This window comes from Alligator mississippiensis, chromosome 13, assembly GCF_030867095.1.
Source record: "Alligator mississippiensis isolate rAllMis1 chromosome 13, rAllMis1, whole genome shotgun sequence".
Lineage (NCBI taxonomy): Eukaryota > Metazoa > Chordata > Crocodylia > Alligatoridae > Alligator > Alligator mississippiensis.
In genome coordinates, this window is record NC_081836.1 from 46,588,586 (window position 1) to 46,608,764 (window position 20,179).

The window sequence follows — 20,179 nt, forward strand, 5'->3', positions numbered from 1 at the left end:
TTTAATTATGGAAGTGCAGCTTCCAGGTTATCGGGATAATCAGATAAGAAAAGAAAGAAATATCCCCCTGACATTTGCAAACAGTGCTGTAAGACTGTACAGTGCAGACCATTGAAAGGAGACATTTCTACCAGCGAATGGCTAGCATGGTTTTCATAAAACAGTGTCTGAGTCCACGCTGGTCAGGCAAGCCACGCTTTAGGCAGTGGTGCACTGCTGACACAATAGTTCTCAGTTATCTTGTTCAGGCACTTGGAAATTGGAGGATGCAGGGTGGGGCAAGGCTACCTGTGTTTTTTGTATTCTCTGGATGTGCTGAGACTTGCTTATATCCTGGTGCAATTCTGAGCAGCTTTGGGGTGTCTGATTTATGATATGCTTCCCACGGTCCATTTCTGTTCTTGTCCCTGATGTGCCTGCAAACATCCCCCATACCAAGACCTGGGAGCAGCTTAGAGTCCTTATTCTAACCTAGTGCCAGCAAGAAAGAGCCCCTGTGTAGCAGACAAGCTCCATGAGCCATTTCCACCCCCTCTTACAACTGCCAGAGCAGCATGAAGGAGTTCTAATGCCAGAGCAAATCAGAACCAACCAATAGTGTAGACGGGGCTTTAGTTTGTGCTGAGATGTCGACCCTGAGGTCTAGGATACTAGAACTAGCTCAAAGGCTTCAAGTGAGCTAAGCCACATGGTCGTCTGAAGAGACTGCTCCCTGATTGACAGACAAGCCCAGGGTGAATATGTGGGGTTGAAAGTTCTTGAGGATAAACAGCACTTCCCCAGTCAGGGTTAGGCGTGATGAGTGCACAAGCCTTCTTTGGTTCTTTGTGCATTTTAATCAGAAGCCCTAATTCTGATCTTTGCAGATACAATGCAGTTACCGGAGACTGGGTCAAAGATGAAGTTCTAATCAAAATGGCTGCACAAGTAAGAATGCGCCCATCTCTTTCTTCTGTTGTTGTTATAAGCAACCATATTTTACTTCCTCCCTAATGTAGAAGAAGGAAAGCTGACTCTGTTTCACACAGGAATTTCCAAACTTCTCATTTTTTATTTTATCCCTTTGCTTTCCTGTTATGTTCAGTTCACAGCAGCCTTCATTCCACTGGGATAGAGAAGAAGGCAGGGCAGTCCTTCCCCAGCCCAGTAATAACTATGCATGGGTCAGCCAGAGACGGAGACTCTGAAGCTTTCGCTCCCTTCTAGGAGCTGGGTCTGCTGCCTCAGCAACATTCCTAGTTCCTGTTGGCCAGGGAAATGTGGATGGAGCCAGGACTTTAATTACAGCTCCCACCTGGCAGCCAGTCTGCTTTTATCTCCGTTATGCTTCCAAGTATTTTCTGCTCTTAGGATAAAATACTGCTTGGATTTTTTGCAGAATAAGTTTGGGGCCCCCACCACCCACTTAAATCATGGTGTGAGTTGAGAAGCTTTGGATGTTTTTTGCTCTGTGCTTCTGCAGAAGTACCTGGACTTTGGCAAGATGCAAGTCTTAATGTCACATCTGACATGTAGGGCTCAGTTAGGGCTTGGGGATTGTGAAGTCACCTGTTTGGGGCAGTGGCTTGTGAGCTCACTTTAAGCTGGACAGGTATTTGATTGATGCCTTAAAGCAACAGCCAGCTGGTTCTGCTTTAGAAGGAGGTTTACTCTAGATGCCTTTATCCAAATTCCGCTTCCCTGCTTTTGGTCCTGATCCCTAGACCTTCCTCTCCAGTGGCGTTTTCTTCAGGTTGTCTGGGAAGTGCTTAGGCATCTCTCACAATGTAAAGGGGCAATGTGGAAATTTTAATTATTGTTAGAGATTAACTTCATGCAAGTGACTCTGGTTTTTTTTCCCCTTAGCCCTTTGGTCGTGGAGCAATGCGAGAGTGTTTCAGAACGTAAGTGCCTGCTGGCTTTTTCCTTTGGGATTCCTGGGAGTATTTCTTGCCATTGTGAGCATCGCTTTGACATGGTCAGGGAGCTTGCAGAGAGAGTAAAATTCCCTACTAGGTGAGAGCATGGCTACTATAGCTGGATGGAGAACTACATCCCAGCTCTAGGATCAGCAGAAGGCTTTTCAGCTATGATGTCTTGCAAGTACCAGGCACAGTTGTAGCTGTTCTTTCTTCTCCCTATATCTTTTGAGATCCAGAGTAGGGAACAGACCACTGAAGGAGCTGCCTGCTGCATTTACTGGGGATAATTCAGTGACTGTGCTCCAGGAAAGCATGGAAATGCATTGGGAGGTTGAAGTACAATATTCCTTGGTGCTTCCATGGGACAGGTACCTTTGCATCAGCTCTAGTGCAAACATAATCAGCAGTTAGATATGTAAAAATGAGGACTGGAATATACCACGTCCACAATCTGCTGTAGCCCAGCTACTCTCTCAGATGCAGAAGCAGGTTCATCATGTCTCATTCTCAGCGGATTCCCAGTTGACTGGAACATTTGATGTAGGCAGTGTCTTTAAGTCCAAACACAGGCTCAGGGTTATACTGACTTGAGGGAAAGGAATAGCTGGATTCAGTACAGTCACAGAAATGCCTTATTCCAACCAGAAAGTGAAATTTGGATCAGATAGATTTTAGATTAATCATTGTGATTCTGGGTGGAGTGGGAAGGTTCTTTCCAGCAGGGTAAACTGGTGAATGAAGAGGATTTTCCTTTGCTCAGGAAAGCTTGAGAATACTGCTGTGGACACCCGCACCTTTGGTGAACCAGAAGAATCACTTTTCTTTCAAGCCTCCACATATGAATGTCTCCTGGAGGATGAACATATGCAAGTTTTAGACAAGCTCCTCTGCTTTTCCAACATTGGAATACAAATAATTTGGATTTAACGTTTGGTTTCACTTGTGGGAGGGAGAGCAGCTGCTGTAGCTAGAAGTTCAGTGTTTTGGCTATTCAGGACAAAGGGACAAAATAGCTTTTTGCCTCACAACATGGATTGGAAACGGACCAAATGGTTTTCATTCTTGCAAAATTAGATGCAGTTACAAATAGGAAGCAACAGATTTCAGTTTGTCAAAATCTTGCTTTCAGCTCTGGTTCCTAAATGACCAAATTGCTCTTTTGAGTTAGTGACTCCAGGCTCTGTAAATGCAAATGGCATCACAGTAGCCCGTCATTTCCTTTGGCTTCTGTTCTTGAAGAAGTTTAATTTGTGTTTGTTCAGTGTTCCTTCCCCTGGATGTGACAAAGGTCACTGGCAGCAATGCAAAGATATTTCTCACACAGGAACATCTTCTCCTGTGTCCTTGCAAGTCAAGGGACCCTCTCCTGAAGGCCCTGTGCTTGTACATGCATCTGTTCTCCACATAACTCTTTTCCAAGTCCAATGACTTCACTAGCTGCCTGGTGCTTTACAAACAGCAGAGATGAGAGCTGGAGGGCACAAGAGCTGACTTTTCTTCTGAGGATGGGTTTATTTCTCAGGAGCTCTGAAATCTTTGAAACTTCCTTAGCATTCTTGTTTTTGCCTACTTACCTCTTCATGCATAGTTGTCTGTATCTGTCTGTCATAGCAGGAGTATGCTGAACTGCATTTAGAGCCTGCCAGCATTTCTCCTTTAGCAGCATCAGTAGCTGTCTGGTGCTTTTCTCCAAACCAGGGAGTGGAGCTTAACTGGCACTTCCTGCTTCTCAGTGCGTTTAGTTCTGTGGATCACCAGGAAAGGCCTTGGGTACCGTGGTTTGTCATTTAGCATAGTTTGAGAAATGATGGTAACAAGCTCCATGTGACTCCAGACATGCCTTTCCCTTGCTTACCATTTCCTCCAGATAGCCACTGATGCACTCCCAGCCTGGCTAGACTTGCTTGCCAGATCATTGCTTCCAAGCTAGCCTGTCTGTAGTTTCTGTAACTGCCTTTGTTAAATGCAGACAGAAAGACCCTGCAGGCCTTTTTCTTTCCCTGTTGTCCCACATAAATAGGCACAGCATGCATTAGGAAGGGAGCAAGGTCCAAGTTGAAAGCTGGCCATGACTGCTTAGAAGCTCTTAAAAGCCATTTATTTTCTCTATCTGACTTGAATTCAGGCATCCTCTATAGTTTCCTATGCACATGTATTAATCCATCTGTTAGCATCTAGCAGTCCTATACTCAGACTGTGTCTTCACTTTTGAGGCATTTGTGGCTTAGGGACTTCTCCATCAGAAAAGAAAGAACTCTTGTCTGCAATACTGGTTCCTGGGAAGTTAGGGTTTGAGAGTAGTAGCTCTTGTGTTATAAAAGCAGCAGGCTGCCCTTATCAGAGGAGAAGGCTGTTTCCTCTCATAGTTTTAAAATTACCTGCCATGCCCTTTAATTTTCTGCAAGCCAAGATGATTGACTTTGACTTTTGATTGGTTTGCTTAAGGCAAACACTATGATCTCATGCTCTCTGTTTGAGATAAAAAAGGAAATGGAAGAGTACAAAGCAATAACATGCTATGGTAGCCAAGCCACAAGGCTGCTTTGGCATCTTGTGGGTGGGAAATGTCTTTCAGCCTGTCACAGAGATTCAGGCAAAATTCCGCTTTCTCCAAACTCTTTATATGGGCTAAAAGCTGGGCAGTTCTGTATTCCTTGAGCTGGAGTATTTGGGAACTCTCACAGGTTCAGATGCAGATCTACGCTGCTGTTCATTTGTGGAGCCTTCAGCTTTTGGTGTGTTTGGAGGCAAGGAATGGGGAATATTGAATTGAAGATCTGAGTTTCCCTTTTGCCCACATATGGTTTGTCTTGCAGGAAAAAGCTGTCCAATTTTTTGCACACTCAGAACTGGAAAGGTGCCTTCAACTATGTTGCCAAGCGATACATAGAGACCGTTGACAGGGACGTATACTTTGAGGATGTCCGACTTCAAATGGAAGCAAAACTCTGGGGAGAGGAGTATAACCGGCACAAACCACCGAAACAGGTATGTTAAAGCACACACAGAATCAATAAGCAAACACAACCTTTCTGTATTCAGAGGGTAGGCTTTCAAAGCAGTTCAGAGAGGGTTTAGCTGTTCAGTTAATTGATCAGAAAAAGCTGTACCTTCCACTGTGAACTTTTATTAATTGTGTTTGGGGGGGGTGAAATAAAGTAGTTTTGTGTTCAGTAATATAGGTTGAGTGTGTGACTGTACAAATGCACTCCCAGAGAGCAGACAAAATCAAGTCAAATGAGTTTGGATGGGTCTTCTAGACACCTGCTGGAACCATCTGGGTGGTGAGTGCCTAGGACCAGTGGGGCAGGCGTAGCAGGGTGGGGACTGTGGCAGGCCAGGGTCTCACATGGAGGTAGTGGGCAGACAGCAGTGGTCCCTGCTTGGCAGGTGCTAAAAGGCAGCTGGGACAAACCCTGCCTTGCCCCGTTAGTGGCCCTTGCTGCATCCCTCTCCTACTTCTCCTCTTCCTCTTCCTTTCCCTCCCATCCTCTATCCTGCTTGCCCTGTCTGTCACCAGGCTTCTCTTCCCTGCAGGGCCAATCAGCAGGCCCCAAAACCCACAAAATCAGGCTCGGACCATACAGGGACTAGGAAATTGCTGGTCCCCTCATTCCTGACCTCCAGGCCCCAGCCCTCCAGACCCTACTTACTTCAAAAAGGTGCAGGGGGCAAAGTGAGTCTGAGCCAGCCTTGGCTGGTCTCAAGATTCTCAGGCCTTGCCCCTTCTCCCTGTCCCTCCAGACAGGGCTTAGAGTTTCGCTCTAGGCTAGGTCAAAAGTGTTTCCTAATATGAAAATCCTGGGTTTTAGTTTTTCTAAATTCTGCTTCTGTGAGGAGAGAGCAGTGTTGTGAGGGTGATGTTTTACATGTCAAATGCTCAGAGGCTGAAGAGAAATGTCAATGGAAAAGACTAGAAGCTAACCAAGCAAGACCAAGTTCAAGTCGATTTTTCCCAGGCCCAAAAGCAATTTCTCTAAGGGCCCAAAACACCTGAATGTAAAAGGCAAAGGTGATATATCAGTCCTTCACAGAGAATCCATTCCTATAGCTTGGACAGTAGATACTCAGGTTCCATCTTGTATGTTTGTATACACAGGTAAAAATAGTTAGTGAAATCAAATAGGAAACTGATGTGCACTCAGAATTTTTCAGAAGGGCTTGTCTACTGTTGTTTTAATAGACCATTTCAGTGGGTAATTTTTTGGTGACTGCTACTGTATGTAATTCTGCCAGCAACTTAAGAAGCACATGACTCCCCACTCCTCTTGTTAAATAAACAGGCCTTGGCAATATCTTGCATCTTTTTATTGGCAAAGTTTGCCCAGTTGCACCATTCACATGCTTTATTCTTGGTCTGAGCAACGTGCTCTTTTAATCAGCGCTTCTTTCCTTTCCCTTCCCAGGTGGATATTGTACAGACCTGCATTATTGAAATGAAGAACAGGCCTGGAAAGCCCCTCTTTCATCTGGAACACTACATAGAGGGCAAATATATCAAATACAACTCCAACTCTGGTTTTGTACGGGACGACAACATTCGTCTTACCCCACAAGTGAGGCTTCAACCCTTTTCTGAGTACTTCCTGCCTATGGCAAGGATTTTCTTGGCTTCACTTAAACAACACTTGTTATTGCCAAGAAAAGACGCTGCAGATTTTCCAGGGTGATTCAGAATTAATTTATTCAGTCACAGCACAGGCTCTCTCTATGCAAGACCTGATCCTGCAAGATGCTAGAGGGTTGCCTCCTGGCTCTGTTTGATTTCCCTAGATGTTGAAGGTGTTCAGTACTTCTCTGGAGGCTTTCAGCACCTTAAAGAACTGAGCCATATTTTAGTTGCAGTGTACAACTCTGACAGGCTTACAACTTCTGTACCAGCCAAACGGCATGCACTGCCTCTTGAGCCACATCATACCTGGGTCTATTTGCCCACCCAACTTGCTGTTTTTACTCGGTTTTCCTCTGGAGGTGGTGATCAGTGGTCTCCGTATGTCCCAAGGTGACTCTTAAATAGCTTGGATGATACAGTGAGCAAGGCAGCGATGCCCCCATGCCAAGCACTTTCCTCATACATGTGGGTGCCTCGGTGCTCAGTGCAACTTCCATTCACCCACCTATTAGGCTTGCGATACCTCTTGGTGGGCTGGCTTTCTTGTCCAGGTTCTACCCATCCTGCCACCCAGCCAGGTATGGTAATGCTGTGAAGTATGCCCTGCTATGCCTACCTGAAGGTTGTGGTACCACCAATTCACCCTGGCGCACTCTGGGTCCATGGATGCTGTTTCAGGATGTGTGGTGCCATGGGGTCTCCATGCCAGGTTTTTTTTCTCATCAGGTGCCCTCTTTGTCCACTGAGTCACCCTATTTCAGCCCCACCTGACCTATGTTTTCCAGTGTGGGTCCCCATGAGTGCTGGAGAGCAGTGTTGGGTTTGGGCTGTGCGGCCCACCAGCTGCTTCAATTGAGTTTGCACATGGTCAGGTCCCCAGTGCCCCATCGGTGGATGGGTCTTCCTGGGCTTTCCTGGTAGCTGGTTATAGCCAGGTTGGTCTAAGGACATAGGCAGACAAGGTTCTGTGGGTAAATGTGATATCTTTTATTAGACCAACTAAATTTATTTAAATTTATAAAAGATATCATGTTTACCCAAAGAACCTTGTCTGTTTATGGACTTTCCTAGGGAGCCTGTCATAGCATCCATTTCAGGGAGAGATTTTGCTACCAAAAGTGGTATCAGGCCTTAGATACTGAAAAGAGTTCTGCTAACCAGGGGGCCAGACCCTTACAAATGGTATAGATCAGCCTTTCTCCATTGACTTCAGGCAGCTTACAGCACCTGAAGATAATCCCCTGAATAATTGACTTGAGTCTTTTCTGGTTATATTTCTTTTTATATATATATAAATAAAGCTACAAATTAAAGAACCCAAACAAAACGAAACACAACAGATAAAACCCGTCAACTAAATGACTTAACACTTCTGGGTCTAATGAAAGAATTTAAAAATAATGGTAGAATGCACAAAGTGATCAGCATTTTAAAACTTTTTGGTGTTTGCTGTGTTGCTTAATGTGGAAGGGGGTTTAGTTTCTGATTGATCTTTTGCACAGTAAATCAGCACTATCCTTTTTAGAGGTTGGGAACAAAATGTTTCATAATATTAGCTGCAATAACAGTGTTTATCTAACTTTCCCCCACCCAAGCCTTGCAGTGCCCTTCTGGGGGCCTTCCCACAAGGTTCCAAACAGCACTGTTCTGTTAAAGAAAAAGAGTTTTATGCTTGGCACACTTTAAATGCAGTATTTCCAGAGCACAGAGCTGCATTTTAGTATCCTGAGGGCCAGATTCCACATCCAGTGGGACAGCTCACAAAGGCAAACCCAGAGATAGAAAACCTCTGTGAAGATGCTTGTATTTCCCCTTGGGAGAGGTGGACTAGGTTTTCCCAGCCACAAAAGAAGCAGTAGGTGGCACTCTGACTGCATAGCTGTGAGACTAGAGGTATAGGTCTATATGTGAGGAGGCTCTGTAACTGCAGTGGCTTAGACCACACTGCTGCTCTTTTTAGCCTTGTCCTTCATGAGAGCTGTTCCTGCATCCCATGTTTAAGAAGGAGAGATAATGGAGGTCATAATAAAGAAGGATGTGATGATGCATTTCTCTCTTGGCTCTCTCCTTTGGCCTCTTTATACCCACCTCCTGGTTCATCCCCTGCCTGGTTTGTAGGCTGGGGAAGCCATGGCATAGAGACAGATGACCCCCACCCTTTCCATGTAGGTGATCTGTCTGTGGGTCCCTCCCCATGGAAGGCTTTGAGAGCAGTCCCCCCAACAAGTATTTACATGTAAGTTTACAGTACTGCCTTTAAGTAATGTTGTTACTGAGGATAAGGCAGCTCGGGTGCAACACGCAGGGCTGTGTTCAGTCAAACAGTTTGCCCTTAATTCAAATTAAGGGCCACATCTTTTTAGCCTTAGTCACATGAGCCATCTCATCAACTTCACACAAATAACCAAAACAGGATTTGTGCTCTCTTAGCCTGACCCTAGACACATCCTATCCTGGGGAGTTGTACCTTGCACTTACAAAAAGGAGAAGTTTGTGATCACACATGTCTTTTCAGTCACTAGTTGCTAGAATCCTTATACTTAACACCTGGTCTGATTCTCTTGTGTGTTCCTCTGTCTTTAAACTGGTCTGTAAGCAATGGGCCAGGCCCAAGATGAATTAATTACTTTTAGTGTGTGAGATCCTAAACACAATTAAAATGCAAACAGTCGCATATGTTGTGGTTTTCGCTCCCCTGCTGCCTGCCCATTGATGTTTTTTTTCATTTCCCTACAGGCCTTTAGCCACTTCACATTTGAGCGTTCAGGACACCAGCTTATTGTTGTTGATATCCAAGGAGTTGGAGACCTGTACACAGACCCTCAGATCCACACAGAGAGTGGTGCAGACTTTGGCGATGGCAACCTTGGTAAAGTCATTTGTGCTCCTTAATATTTTTATTAGTTGCTTTTTTTTCTGCTGTTCTTGTTTTAGCAGTCTGCTGAGCACTCGCAAGGCTGCCAGAGGAGGCAGATTCCTGCTGGATAGAATGCAAACAACTAGGACATTTCCACACTCCCAGCTCTTGATATATTGTGTCCTTGGAGTGGGACGACACCCCCTTTGTCTGTGATGTGCTGGCGGAACAAGGGATCAACAATGGGATTTCTTGCCTTGATTCAGAGTACCTGATTTAAAAAGAGAAGTGTTTTCTGCTTCCTGCCAGCTAAATTGGGAAACCAGGAAAGTAATAAAATTAACAAGTTTCCTGCAGTTTGAGAGGAATAATTCTGGCTGTTTAAATTCCTTGCTGAATCACAAGAATGGATTCAAGAAGAGAAGGTGTTGTAAGAGTCTCCTGTAGGGCTGTAAATTTAGCCCTGTTTCTCAGTACATTCATGTATTTTTATTGATTTGATACCACTTATGTCACAGCTAGAGCTTTTGAGGATTTAACATTGTTACAGATGTCAAGACTGTTTATAGTGAAAAGCTCACAGATTTTAAAAAAGAAATTTTAAGAGCATGCATGTGTGTGAAGAACCACCTTTTTAAGCTTGCAACTTTTCACAGTGAAAATTTCCTTTTTAAATTCATCTCTCTTCTTTTAACTGACAACCTTATAAGTTCTTGTATTTTTTTCTAAAATCTAAAAACTTTCCAGAATGCAGTTATCAAAGCATCATGGCTACATGGATAATTTCAAGGACAGGGTTTTAGGGTTCTGGTTCCTAATGTCCCATCGATCATGTACAACTTAGGTAAAACCTTTCTTCACCAACTTCTTTCTATATCCTCAGGTGTACGGGGTATGGCCTTATTCTTTCATTCTCACTCCTGCAACAAGATTTGCAAAAGTATGGGACTTGCACCTTTTGATCTTTCATCCAAAGAGAAAGATGCCTTGGATCACAGTAACAAGCTGCTTGTAAGTGCTTGCTGCAAAAAGCTTAATAAAAGAGTATGAGAAATCTATAGTTACTTGAAAAAACCCTTGTAGAGCAACAGAAATCCCCAGAAAAGAGACCATAATTACAATGGTTTACTTTGTGTTGTGATGTAAAATGTAGCTGAGTTACTTTACACTTGGCCCCTGAACTGATGCTGTAAACTTAATCAGCATGAAAACCCATAGCATATTTATCAGATACATGTTTAAGCATTCAGCCCTTAGGAGGTTCTGTAGATCCTGTGGATAAAAGGTAATTATGGAACAAAGGTTATATGTGCAGAATACAGTGTGGTGCTGTGCAGAGACACCTGAGCTGTCTTGGCCAAGGAAGCAGTTCCTTAACAGAGCTAATTGGTTTGGGCAGGGCACCATGCTGAGTGGCTCTGTTGCTTCTGTTATGCGAGCTGCTTCACTTGATGCTATCTCGGGTATCTCTGCATGGTACTTCAGTGTGCTGTGTTAAAAAGCGAACAGTTGGATTATTTGGGTGCATCTAATTAGACACAAGTCCAGTTGTTAGCTAGGTGTGTTCTGTTTGATTGAAGGATGCAGAATCTGGTCTAAAACTTTGGAGTGAAATTCAGCCCAGTCAATTGTAAAATTCCTTCTGACTTCATGTAGTTCATCTTTTGGAGGTTTTAAAGCAAGCATATATATGGAGGGGTGGATATCTGGGGCAGGGGAGGGTGCAGTGGTATAGATGTACTCTCCCCTTCTGCTGCTGTCCTCAACTGACTTGGATGCAAGGGGAGCCCTAGTGTTGTTTCTGTCCTGCATCAGCTCTGGGCTGTGGCTGCTCAGGGTGCCAGGTACAGCAGGGAGAAGCAGCAGTGAATGGGTTTTCTCTGTTTACACCTGGTGCACCCCCACTGTGATTCCTGCTAGTAGGGAGAAAGTGCTGAAAGGAGGAAGCCAACCCCCACTGCGGTTCCCAGTTGACACAAGCATGGGGAGCGAAGGAAGCACAGAGCCACCCCTGACCTACTCCATCTGTAGGCCCCGGGAAGCAGCTCTGCAGGGTTCCAGGCTCAGCTGGGAACAGTTTCAGCATGCAGGTTCCTTCTTCCAGCACCTGCTTCCAGCCAGTGGGGGACATGCTGGGAAGGGGTGACCGGGCACAAAGCAGGCTGGAAGGAGGAACCTATGCACTGTTGCATGCTGCATAGCTGCTCCCTGCAGCCCCCAGCAAGAGTAGCTCTTGTGTTCAACCCATGTCTGGGTCAGCTGGAGATAGTGGTAGTGGGTTGTCTCCCTCCTCAAGCACCTGATCCCAGCCCAGCTTCTGTGGAGCCCTTCTCAGCCTGGGAGCTCCAGCTACTCCTGATCCCCACCCCTATGTGGTTCGAGGGACAGTGTGCTGTGCCCTCCTTAGGAAATTCTACATCTGCCCATGCATACATGCAAGCCTATAAATGTATGGATGCACATGTAATCATCTGTCCACGTGCATGAAGCCATTGTTAAATACATGGTTTAGTGTGCACTCCTTATTCAGTGAAGAAAAGTGAGAATCATAGGACTTCCATATTGCTTCTCCTAAGGAATCTGCTCAGACAGTTGTACGTGGCACAGAGGAAAAATGTGGCAGCAACCGGGTGAGGACGATCTCTGGTAGTCGGCCTCCTTTGCTTTTCCGTTTGTCTGAAAACTCTGGAGATGAGAGCATGAGCGACATGGCATTTGACTCCTTACCCTGTTCTCCTTCCTCAGCAACACCTCACAGCCAAAAAATGGACATGCTCCGTAAGTCCAACAGTCTTTGCATATAACATTGTAAAACCAAGTTTGCAGCTCCTGGACATTTTAACAAAAACACTTCTTATTTTTTCAAGTGTTTGATTACTTACTTACAGAGTCTGATTTAATGCAGAAGTTCCATGTGCCCCTTTCTATGTCTAAATATTTCTGCTAAGTAATAATAAAACCCCAGCTATGTCTGTTTATAATTAACGATGTGCTCACTTCTTTGAGGTGCCTTCTTGAAAACACTTTAATGAAAGTCAGATTCCATTATGTAGCACTTCTGCCTGATACATGATCATCTATTCCCAGAATAATGAACAAAATGTTATTCTTCCTAGATTGGCCTGTGTTCAATGACGTGGATAATTTGGTTCACAAAGACCATGATCACCTTGATAACCAAAGGGTATGTGTGCTGCTGAGAGAGGATGAGTTCGCTGTTGCTTTAGTAAATGCACTGCCTCTGGACTTTATTCAGGAAAAAGAGAGCAAAGTCCTCTGTGTTCGGTGCTGCTGGTCCCATTGTGCATATTATATTTTCAGTTTTAAGCAAAAAGAATATAATTTTTTCTTACTGTTCTTCCCAAAGTTCACTTACGTCCAGTGAATTTTAATAGCAGCAAAGGTGTTTGTGTTTTCTTGCCCGAATGTCACCTTCTAGGGCTTTTGCAGGCTACTGTGGTATGAAAGTCTGACAAAATCCCTATTGATTTTATATGTGTAGGCTGGGTAGAAAACCTCACCTGAAAGAACAACTACAGGCTTCTGCAGGTTATTTACCTAGCCTACCCAAAGCCATAGCAACAGACATTGCAGCTGCTTCTTCACTGGCTACAAAACGTTCATGAAGAGATATAAGGACATGGGACTGGAAGGGACCAGCAGGTTTATCCAGTACAGTCCCTTGCTATTACATTAAGTAATCCTTATCTTAAAAGCAGACAAGCTTCATGGAAATTGGTGCCTGTCGTATGAGGTTCTTGCAAGAAAATGCACTAATGTTATGAAACTTTATGTTGTTGCAGGACTTTGAAAATGGTGGGGACAGTGGCTATCCCAGTGAAAAGAGAAGTGAGCTAGAAGAAATGGATCATCGAGAAAAGGTAAAAAGCTTTATTTTGAATTTCACAGTGGTCTGAGGCTCTCTCCCCCATTTTAAGGTGATTCAGTCAAAGAACGTATGTATGTGATTACATTCTGTCCTCTGACTTTTGCAATGAGTTAATGAAAAAATATAGGAAAGATGTTCCTGTATATTCTAAAATAGATGGTTCAACTTGCATATTGTTTACAATTTGCTTTCAGGGAAAAGAGAATTTGCAACGTGGAATCTCCTACAAAATAATAAATGTGATTGCAATTGGTTCATACAGTGCTTTTAGAGGTCTGGAAGCATGTCCTGTAAAGGGTTTCCAATTATAATGGGACTCTCTGAGTGTGACTTTCAGCTCCTGATGTACTGCATATTATGTGGCCTGAGGTATTTTAAAGGTTAAGACTGCAGTTGGCCATTAATACACTGGTACAGAATTCTTATTTCTAGACTTTAAACTTGTAAATAGCTTTTTGGTTGGTGCCTAGTAAGTAAATGCAGCTCTGCTTCCATGTGTGGTCAAACCATTTGCAAAAAGAGAAGTTTATCTTTGAGGAGGCAGGAAGAAGTGATGTTTTTGTTAGTTTAATAGAATAAATCCAGTTTGTATGAATGATGTTTCGGCACTGTAAGTTTTACTAGCTCAACCCAGTTTCTTTTCTATAAAGCAAGTCACTGAAAAAAAAAACAGCCTAAGCTGTTTTCATCATTAATATAATTGGGAAGAAATTGTTTGTAGTCGTAGATGGTACACATCAGATGCAAATTAAATTATGTAAATCTTTACATTAACATAGGGCCATTCAAACTACCACCGAAGACAGGAATCTGATGAAGACAGTTTGGGAAGTTCTGCAAGGGTAAATAAAACAAATCTTTGCAGACGGTAGTTAACCATTCTGGTCTCTTCTTTATGTTCCCCCTTGTCATCTAATTTCACATTGCTACATCGGACCTTAATTTTCATTCCTTTTAATTACTGATTAATATTTTACATTACTATTGACACCCATGTTCTTTCTCTTTTTTTTTTTTTAATTTTTCAATTAGAGAAGTGCTGTTGTAAATAAAGCTCCCATGACCTCTGAAAACAGTCCCTGGAGTAAACCAGTGATTCTGCATGAATTTCCCACTGACATAATTTTCACTTTCTCTTGCATAACTAGATTTTATTTGCTTACCATGCTATATTTATTGTATTATGTCCTGTACATTGTTCGGTGATTCCTTTTTTTAAAGCTTCCAGTTTTTGTGTGTCAAAATAGTTGTTACTGCTATATATTTTTTCTGGTGAAAATATTTTTTTTGATATTTCTGAAAAACGCAACTCTTTTTATGATTATTTATCATTTTTTTTCCTATGGTTGTAAATTAAAAGAGAGGTTTTTCATAGCATTCCATAATTATTTTTAATTGTATTTAGGATTTCCAAACTCATTGCAAAATTTATGCAATCTTTGTTGTTGATGCAGAAAATAAAAACAACATTTATGGATTGAAATTCTACATCAGCAACATATATTAGAGGGTTCTCTTCAATAGATTTAATTTTATTTTGTGCTAATGGTACCCATGCACCCATGGATCTGAAAAATATACTTTCCTTAAGAAATTTTAGAGAAAATTCTAGTTTGGGTTGGATAAACCCAGTAAACACCAACACACACATTTGCCTAGCAAATGTAGTGTTTTTAATCGGGTTTTTAGTTGTAGGTGTGTTGGGCTAAGGACATAGGCAGACAAGGTTCTTTGAGTAGATGTGATATTTTTTATTAAACCAACTGAGTAGTTGGAAAAAAGTTCTTAGCAAGCTCTCTGGTGCAGTCATCCTTCTTCAGGCATAGGGAGTCTCTGCTCTACTGAGACTCCAAGAAATGAGAGAAGACTTTAATTGGATATTTTTCATTTGTCCCTGAGCATAAGCAGTATTTCAAATGTTGTTATTTAAAGCTTCAGTCCTGCAAAACACTTAAGACCAGGCTTTGCTTTCAGCATGTGAGTATCCCTGGCACTATTCACATACTGAAGTTAAGCATGTGTTTTGCTTAATCTTGGCCTACATGTGTGCTTTGTTTTAGGTACTGTTATTTATGGAGGGCTTCTTGCTAATTGAATTAGGATGATAGAAAAGGAGCTGCTCTGAGCTTTTGTTTAAAAAAAGTGATTGCCTGTGCCTTTTTAAAACAGCATCCTAAATTAAAAACACTTGCTAATAAAACAATAGATTTAATGGACTCTGATTTCTGCTTGGTAATGTATGGAAGTAGCGTGGTGCCCTTTTATTTTCAAATACAAGGTATAATACACTCCTTCCTCCCCCACTTTTTTTAGGTTAGTGTAGAGAAATGGAATCTCTACAACTCTTCCAGAGTCCACATCCATAGACCATCCTGTGTTGCTGAGGAAATTCAACGACTCAATGCACTTCAACTTGAAAAGAAAATTGGGAAATCCATCCTGGGGAAGGTACCAATGGTTCTATTGATTGCTTTTTCTTTCCACTTGAAAAATATATTTTGTGAATTATTATTTGTATAGCAACCCCCTCCTCTTATCAAGCTAGGAAGTGTTCAGACAGAGAAGCAAAATACTGATATGCTGGGGGAGGGTCTGTTAGCCCTTGGGCCACCTGTCCTCTGGGGCAGTCTACATGAACCCCAAACATAAGATCCATATCCTGATACTCAAGGCAAGTTAGTTAATAAATTAGAGGTTGACCAAAGGGTTTAAAATACCTCAAATTGTGTGTAGTGAAATCCTGGCCTTACTGAGATGAATAGAAATTTGCCCTTGACTTCAGTGGAACCAATATTTTAGTTGTGCTAAGAAACCTTAGCACTTTTGGCAGATAGGAAAAGGAATGATGCATCTTTTCCTCTACCCTGAGGTGTCAAACATGTTCTCTGTTGGTCTGATCTGGTCCACAGAGCCTTTTAATCTGGCCCACCAGGCTACTGGTGGACACTGAAAGCTAGGTGTGGCCTGCCACAGAATCCTAAGCCTTTGGCCTCATCTGGGCATGCCCATCAGCAGCAAGCTTGGCCACCTCTGGACTCGCATCTGGACACACCCCTGGCACAGCTTTACGAGCACTCATGGTGCTCTGGTGTGGTGCCAGGGGACTGGAAAAGGGCCAATGTGGTTCCCATTTTCAAAAAAGGGAGGAAGGAGGACCCAGGAAACTATTGGCTAGTTAGTCTTACCTCGATCCTGGGTAAGCTTTTTGAGAGAATTATCCTGGCATGTGTCTGCAAGGGGCCAGCAGGGGAGATTATGCTTAGGGGCAACCAACACGAGTTCATTAGAGGCAGGTCCTGTCAGACCAACCTGGTGGCCTTCTATGACCAGGTCACAAAATCCTTAGATGCAGGTGTAGTAGTGGATATAGTCTTTCTGGACTTTAGGAAGGTCTTCGACATTATCTCTCACCCAATTCTCATTAAAAAAAACTAGGGGACTGTGGCGTTGACATCCACACAGTCAATTGGGTCGCTAACTGGCTGGAGGGCCGCACCCAGAGAGTGGTGGTGGATGGGTCTTATTCGACCTGGAGGGATGTGGGCAGTGGGGTTCCGCAGGGCTCGGTCCTTGTGCCTGCGCTGTTCAACATCTTCATCAGTGACTTGGATGAGGGGGTGAAAAGCACCGTGTTCAAATTCGCAGATGACACTAAGATGTAGGGGGAAGTGGGCATGCTAGAAGGGAGGAATAGGCTACAATCAGACCTAGACAGGTTACAGGGGTGGGCAGATGAGAACAGGATGGGTTTCAACACTGACAAGTGCAAGGTACTACACCTGGGGGGGAAGAACCAGCAGCATACCTACAGGCTGGGGAACTCCCTTCTTGTCAGTGCAGAGGCAGAAAAGGATCTTGGGGTCATTATTGATGCCAAAATGAACGTGGGCCAACAGTGTGGGGACGTGGTCAGGAAGGCCAACTGCACCTTGTCAAGTTCTGGGCGCTGCACTTCAAGAGGGATGTGGACAGCATCAAGAGGGTCCAGAGGAGGGCCACTCTCATGATCAAGGGGCACTAGGACAGGCTCTACGAGGAGAGGCTAAGGGACCTGAACCTGTTCAGCCTCCACAAGAGAAGGCTGAGGGGGGATCTAGTGGCCATTTACAAACTAGTAAGAGGGGACCAGCAGGCACTGGGGGAGTCCCTGTTCCCCCGAGCACTACCAGGAGTGACTAGAAATAATGGTCACAAGCTGGCAGAGGGTAGATTCAGACTAGACATCAGAAGGCGGTACTTCACTGTCAGGGCAGCTAGGATCTGGAACCAACTTCCAAGAGAGGTGGTGCTGGCTCCTACCCTGGGGGGTCTTTAAGAGGAGGCTAGACGAACACCTTGCCGGGGTCATTTGACCCCAGTACTCTTTCCTGCCATGGCAGGGGGTCGGACTTGATGATCTACTCAGGTCCCTTCCAACCCTACAAACTATGAAACTATCTCTGGACCACTTGCTGCTGCTGCCACAGCTGCCAGTGGCACCTCATGCCTCTGGCTCGATCTGGTGCCCACAAGGAAACTATCCCATAATCTGGATCTGGCCCAGGGCCCTAGGTGAATTGGACACCCCTGCTCTACCCCCAGCAGCATTTGTAAAGAGATGTAAGCTAGAGCTTCTATGAACCAGATCCTCTCCTGTTTGCTAACAGAGCCTTAGAAGCAGGAAGTTCTAAACCTGGCTTCCTGTAGATCACATTTGCTCCTAGACTTGGGTCCTACCATTACAGCAGTTTTAAAGGCCCTAAGGTACCTAACAGATCCACTGAGACATACAACTGTCCTCCGAATCCTAGTGGGCTGACAGAGTTCCACTAAATTACAGTTCGAGGTAGGTTAATGAGGGGAAAATTGATGTAACAGCTGCCAGCTGTATCTTTTAGCCCAGGCAGTTGAGGCTCATAGACTGCTTTGTTACCCTTCCACTAGCAGTGAACAGAAAATCACACTGTGTAAGTGGTTTATACTACTGTTTACCACTTGTGTATGTTCTGTCTGTTTGTACCCTGGATTATCAAATAGCCCACATCATATGAACTTACTTTGCTCTTGCATACACATTTGCTAAGCAGTTAAGTCCCTGGCTAATTTTAAGCATACGAGTAGACCTATTGAAGTGAAGGAGACAGGTGCCAGGCTGAAAGATAAGCATGTGCATACGTGTTTTGCTGAATTAGGTCAGCACTTTTTATGTGTGCTCAACTTCTCTAAGTGGCATCCTACATGCTGGGTTGCAGGTTCACTTGGCCATGGTCCGCTACCATGAAGCTGGACGATTCTGTGAGAAGGATAAGGACTGGGATCAGGAAACTGCTCTCTTTCACCTGGAGCATGCTGCAGATTGTGGGGAGCTGGAAGCCATCGTTGGGTTAGGACTCATGTATTCCCAGCTGCCACATCACATTCTTTCAGAAGTCACTTTAGAGGTAAACAAAAACTCCCAAAATGGAGACCAATCATATGGCATCTTTTGTGTTCTGCGTTGACAAAAAGATAGGAGAATCATGCCCAGAGACTATAATAATATTATATGTTTTACACATTTAGAAATCCCAGACCTTCACCTGAAAAGAAGGGTGATCCCTTGTGGCTAAGCTCTAAGACTAGAAACCAGAAAGCCTGGTTCAGTTCCTGGCTTTGCCACAGATTAGTTGTTTGACCTACTTTGAAGTCATCAAGGTACACATTTTCAAAAGTGGTCTCTGATTTTGGGTGCTTCCATTTTTGGTGTCCAGCTTGAGACAGACTGGATATGAATTTCAGAAAGTCCTGAAGGCTTGTAATTCCTGTGGAACTGATGTGATGGGGGCTCCATCAGCAGCTGGATGAAGAAATGCATAGTGGAATGTTAGCGTTATCCATTTTAGTGGGGTTTTTTCTGCTTTTACCTTAATAGGACACAAAGGAAAACAGAACAAAAGGATTTGATTATTTACTAAGGGCTGCAGAAGCTGGAGACCGGCCTTCCATGATTCTGGTAGCAAGAGCATATGACACGGGTATAAATCTTGGTGCAGACAGGTATGGTGTAGCAGTATCGATGTGTGCAATACACACAATTGAACAGTGAACTGCATGTGGAATGCTTGACCTCACATATAGAAGATGTTTTTATTTTGGAGCTTTCATTTATATTAGTATTACCTTCATTATTGTTTACTGAAGTTAATAGAGGTATTTCACTGGTATAAGTGATTTGGGACTGCAACGTTTTGTCAACACAAAGAGGAATGTTTACAAACTGAGAGCCATAGTCTTCCTATGTGCACGTCCCATCAATGTGAATGGAGGCTGGATGTGCATTTTTGAGTTTCTGTTACATTCAGGATGTCTCTGTAGGCTTTTATTTTATCTGGAGAAGTACAAGAGAAGCCAAACTATACACTGGTTTATTGGGATGTTATCAATGAGGCAGGATTAACAAGAGCAGCTACATACAGCAGAGAATGCACAAACGTACTCCCAGGTGGTGAGGTCTCAGGGTTTGAGGTAAGTTCCAGACTCCTACACTTCTGCCTCTATGTGTGGGAGTTTTACACAGGTATACAACTTAGGTTCAAATTTCTGTATTCCCTGCCCATTCCTCTGAAATAAGGATCTCTTGGCTAATGCAGTAGGAAGCAGGGGAAGTCATGGCCTGTGACTTTAAGAGCTTAAATGGTACTTTTGCAAGCCAAGGCCTTGTGGTGAACTTCACTTTTGTTTATGTTAAGGCTTACTGATGGTGATGCCTTTCTCCTGTGAAATTGGTGGTAAAACTACCTTGGACCCCAGTGGAAATACATTTGTGTTTTTAAAAGGAAGGATCGCTGGAGAAAATTAGTACAAGAGACATTGTCAGCATGACCTGCAGTCGTTTAACAATGAATTAAAATAATGTTGGGTGCTGTACCTACTCCTAAATTATTTTATGCTCACATTTTTCT

The 20,179-nt window shown here is 43.6% G+C and overlaps 1 protein-coding gene across 3 annotated transcripts in view; it reads left to right on the forward strand.

Annotated features, from left to right (window-relative positions):
* Positions 1 to 20,179, forward strand: part of EEF2K (eukaryotic elongation factor 2 kinase) — a 42,662-nt gene that overhangs the window by 15,186 nt on the left and 7,297 nt on the right. For 2 of the 3 annotated variants that reach the window (XM_014610756.3, XM_006273679.4), the window contains 13 exons: positions 867 to 927; positions 1,846 to 1,883; positions 4,718 to 4,889; positions 6,308 to 6,457; positions 9,250 to 9,382; positions 10,254 to 10,381; positions 11,947 to 12,148; positions 12,487 to 12,554; positions 13,174 to 13,251; positions 14,039 to 14,101; positions 15,573 to 15,707; positions 18,491 to 18,679; positions 19,150 to 19,274. In XM_014610756.3, coding sequence (XP_014466242.1) covers positions 867 to 927; positions 1,846 to 1,883; positions 4,718 to 4,889; positions 6,308 to 6,457; positions 9,250 to 9,382; positions 10,254 to 10,381; positions 11,947 to 12,148; positions 12,487 to 12,554; positions 13,174 to 13,251; positions 14,039 to 14,101; positions 15,573 to 15,707; positions 18,491 to 18,679; positions 19,150 to 19,274 — 1,542 coding nt within the window. The remainder of the gene's footprint in view (positions 1 to 866; positions 928 to 1,845; positions 1,884 to 4,717; positions 4,890 to 6,307; positions 6,458 to 9,249; positions 9,383 to 10,253; positions 10,382 to 11,946; positions 12,149 to 12,486; positions 12,555 to 13,173; positions 13,252 to 14,038; positions 14,102 to 15,572; positions 15,708 to 18,490; positions 18,680 to 19,149; positions 19,275 to 20,179) is intronic. The other variant, XM_014610758.3, reaches the window with a different exon arrangement.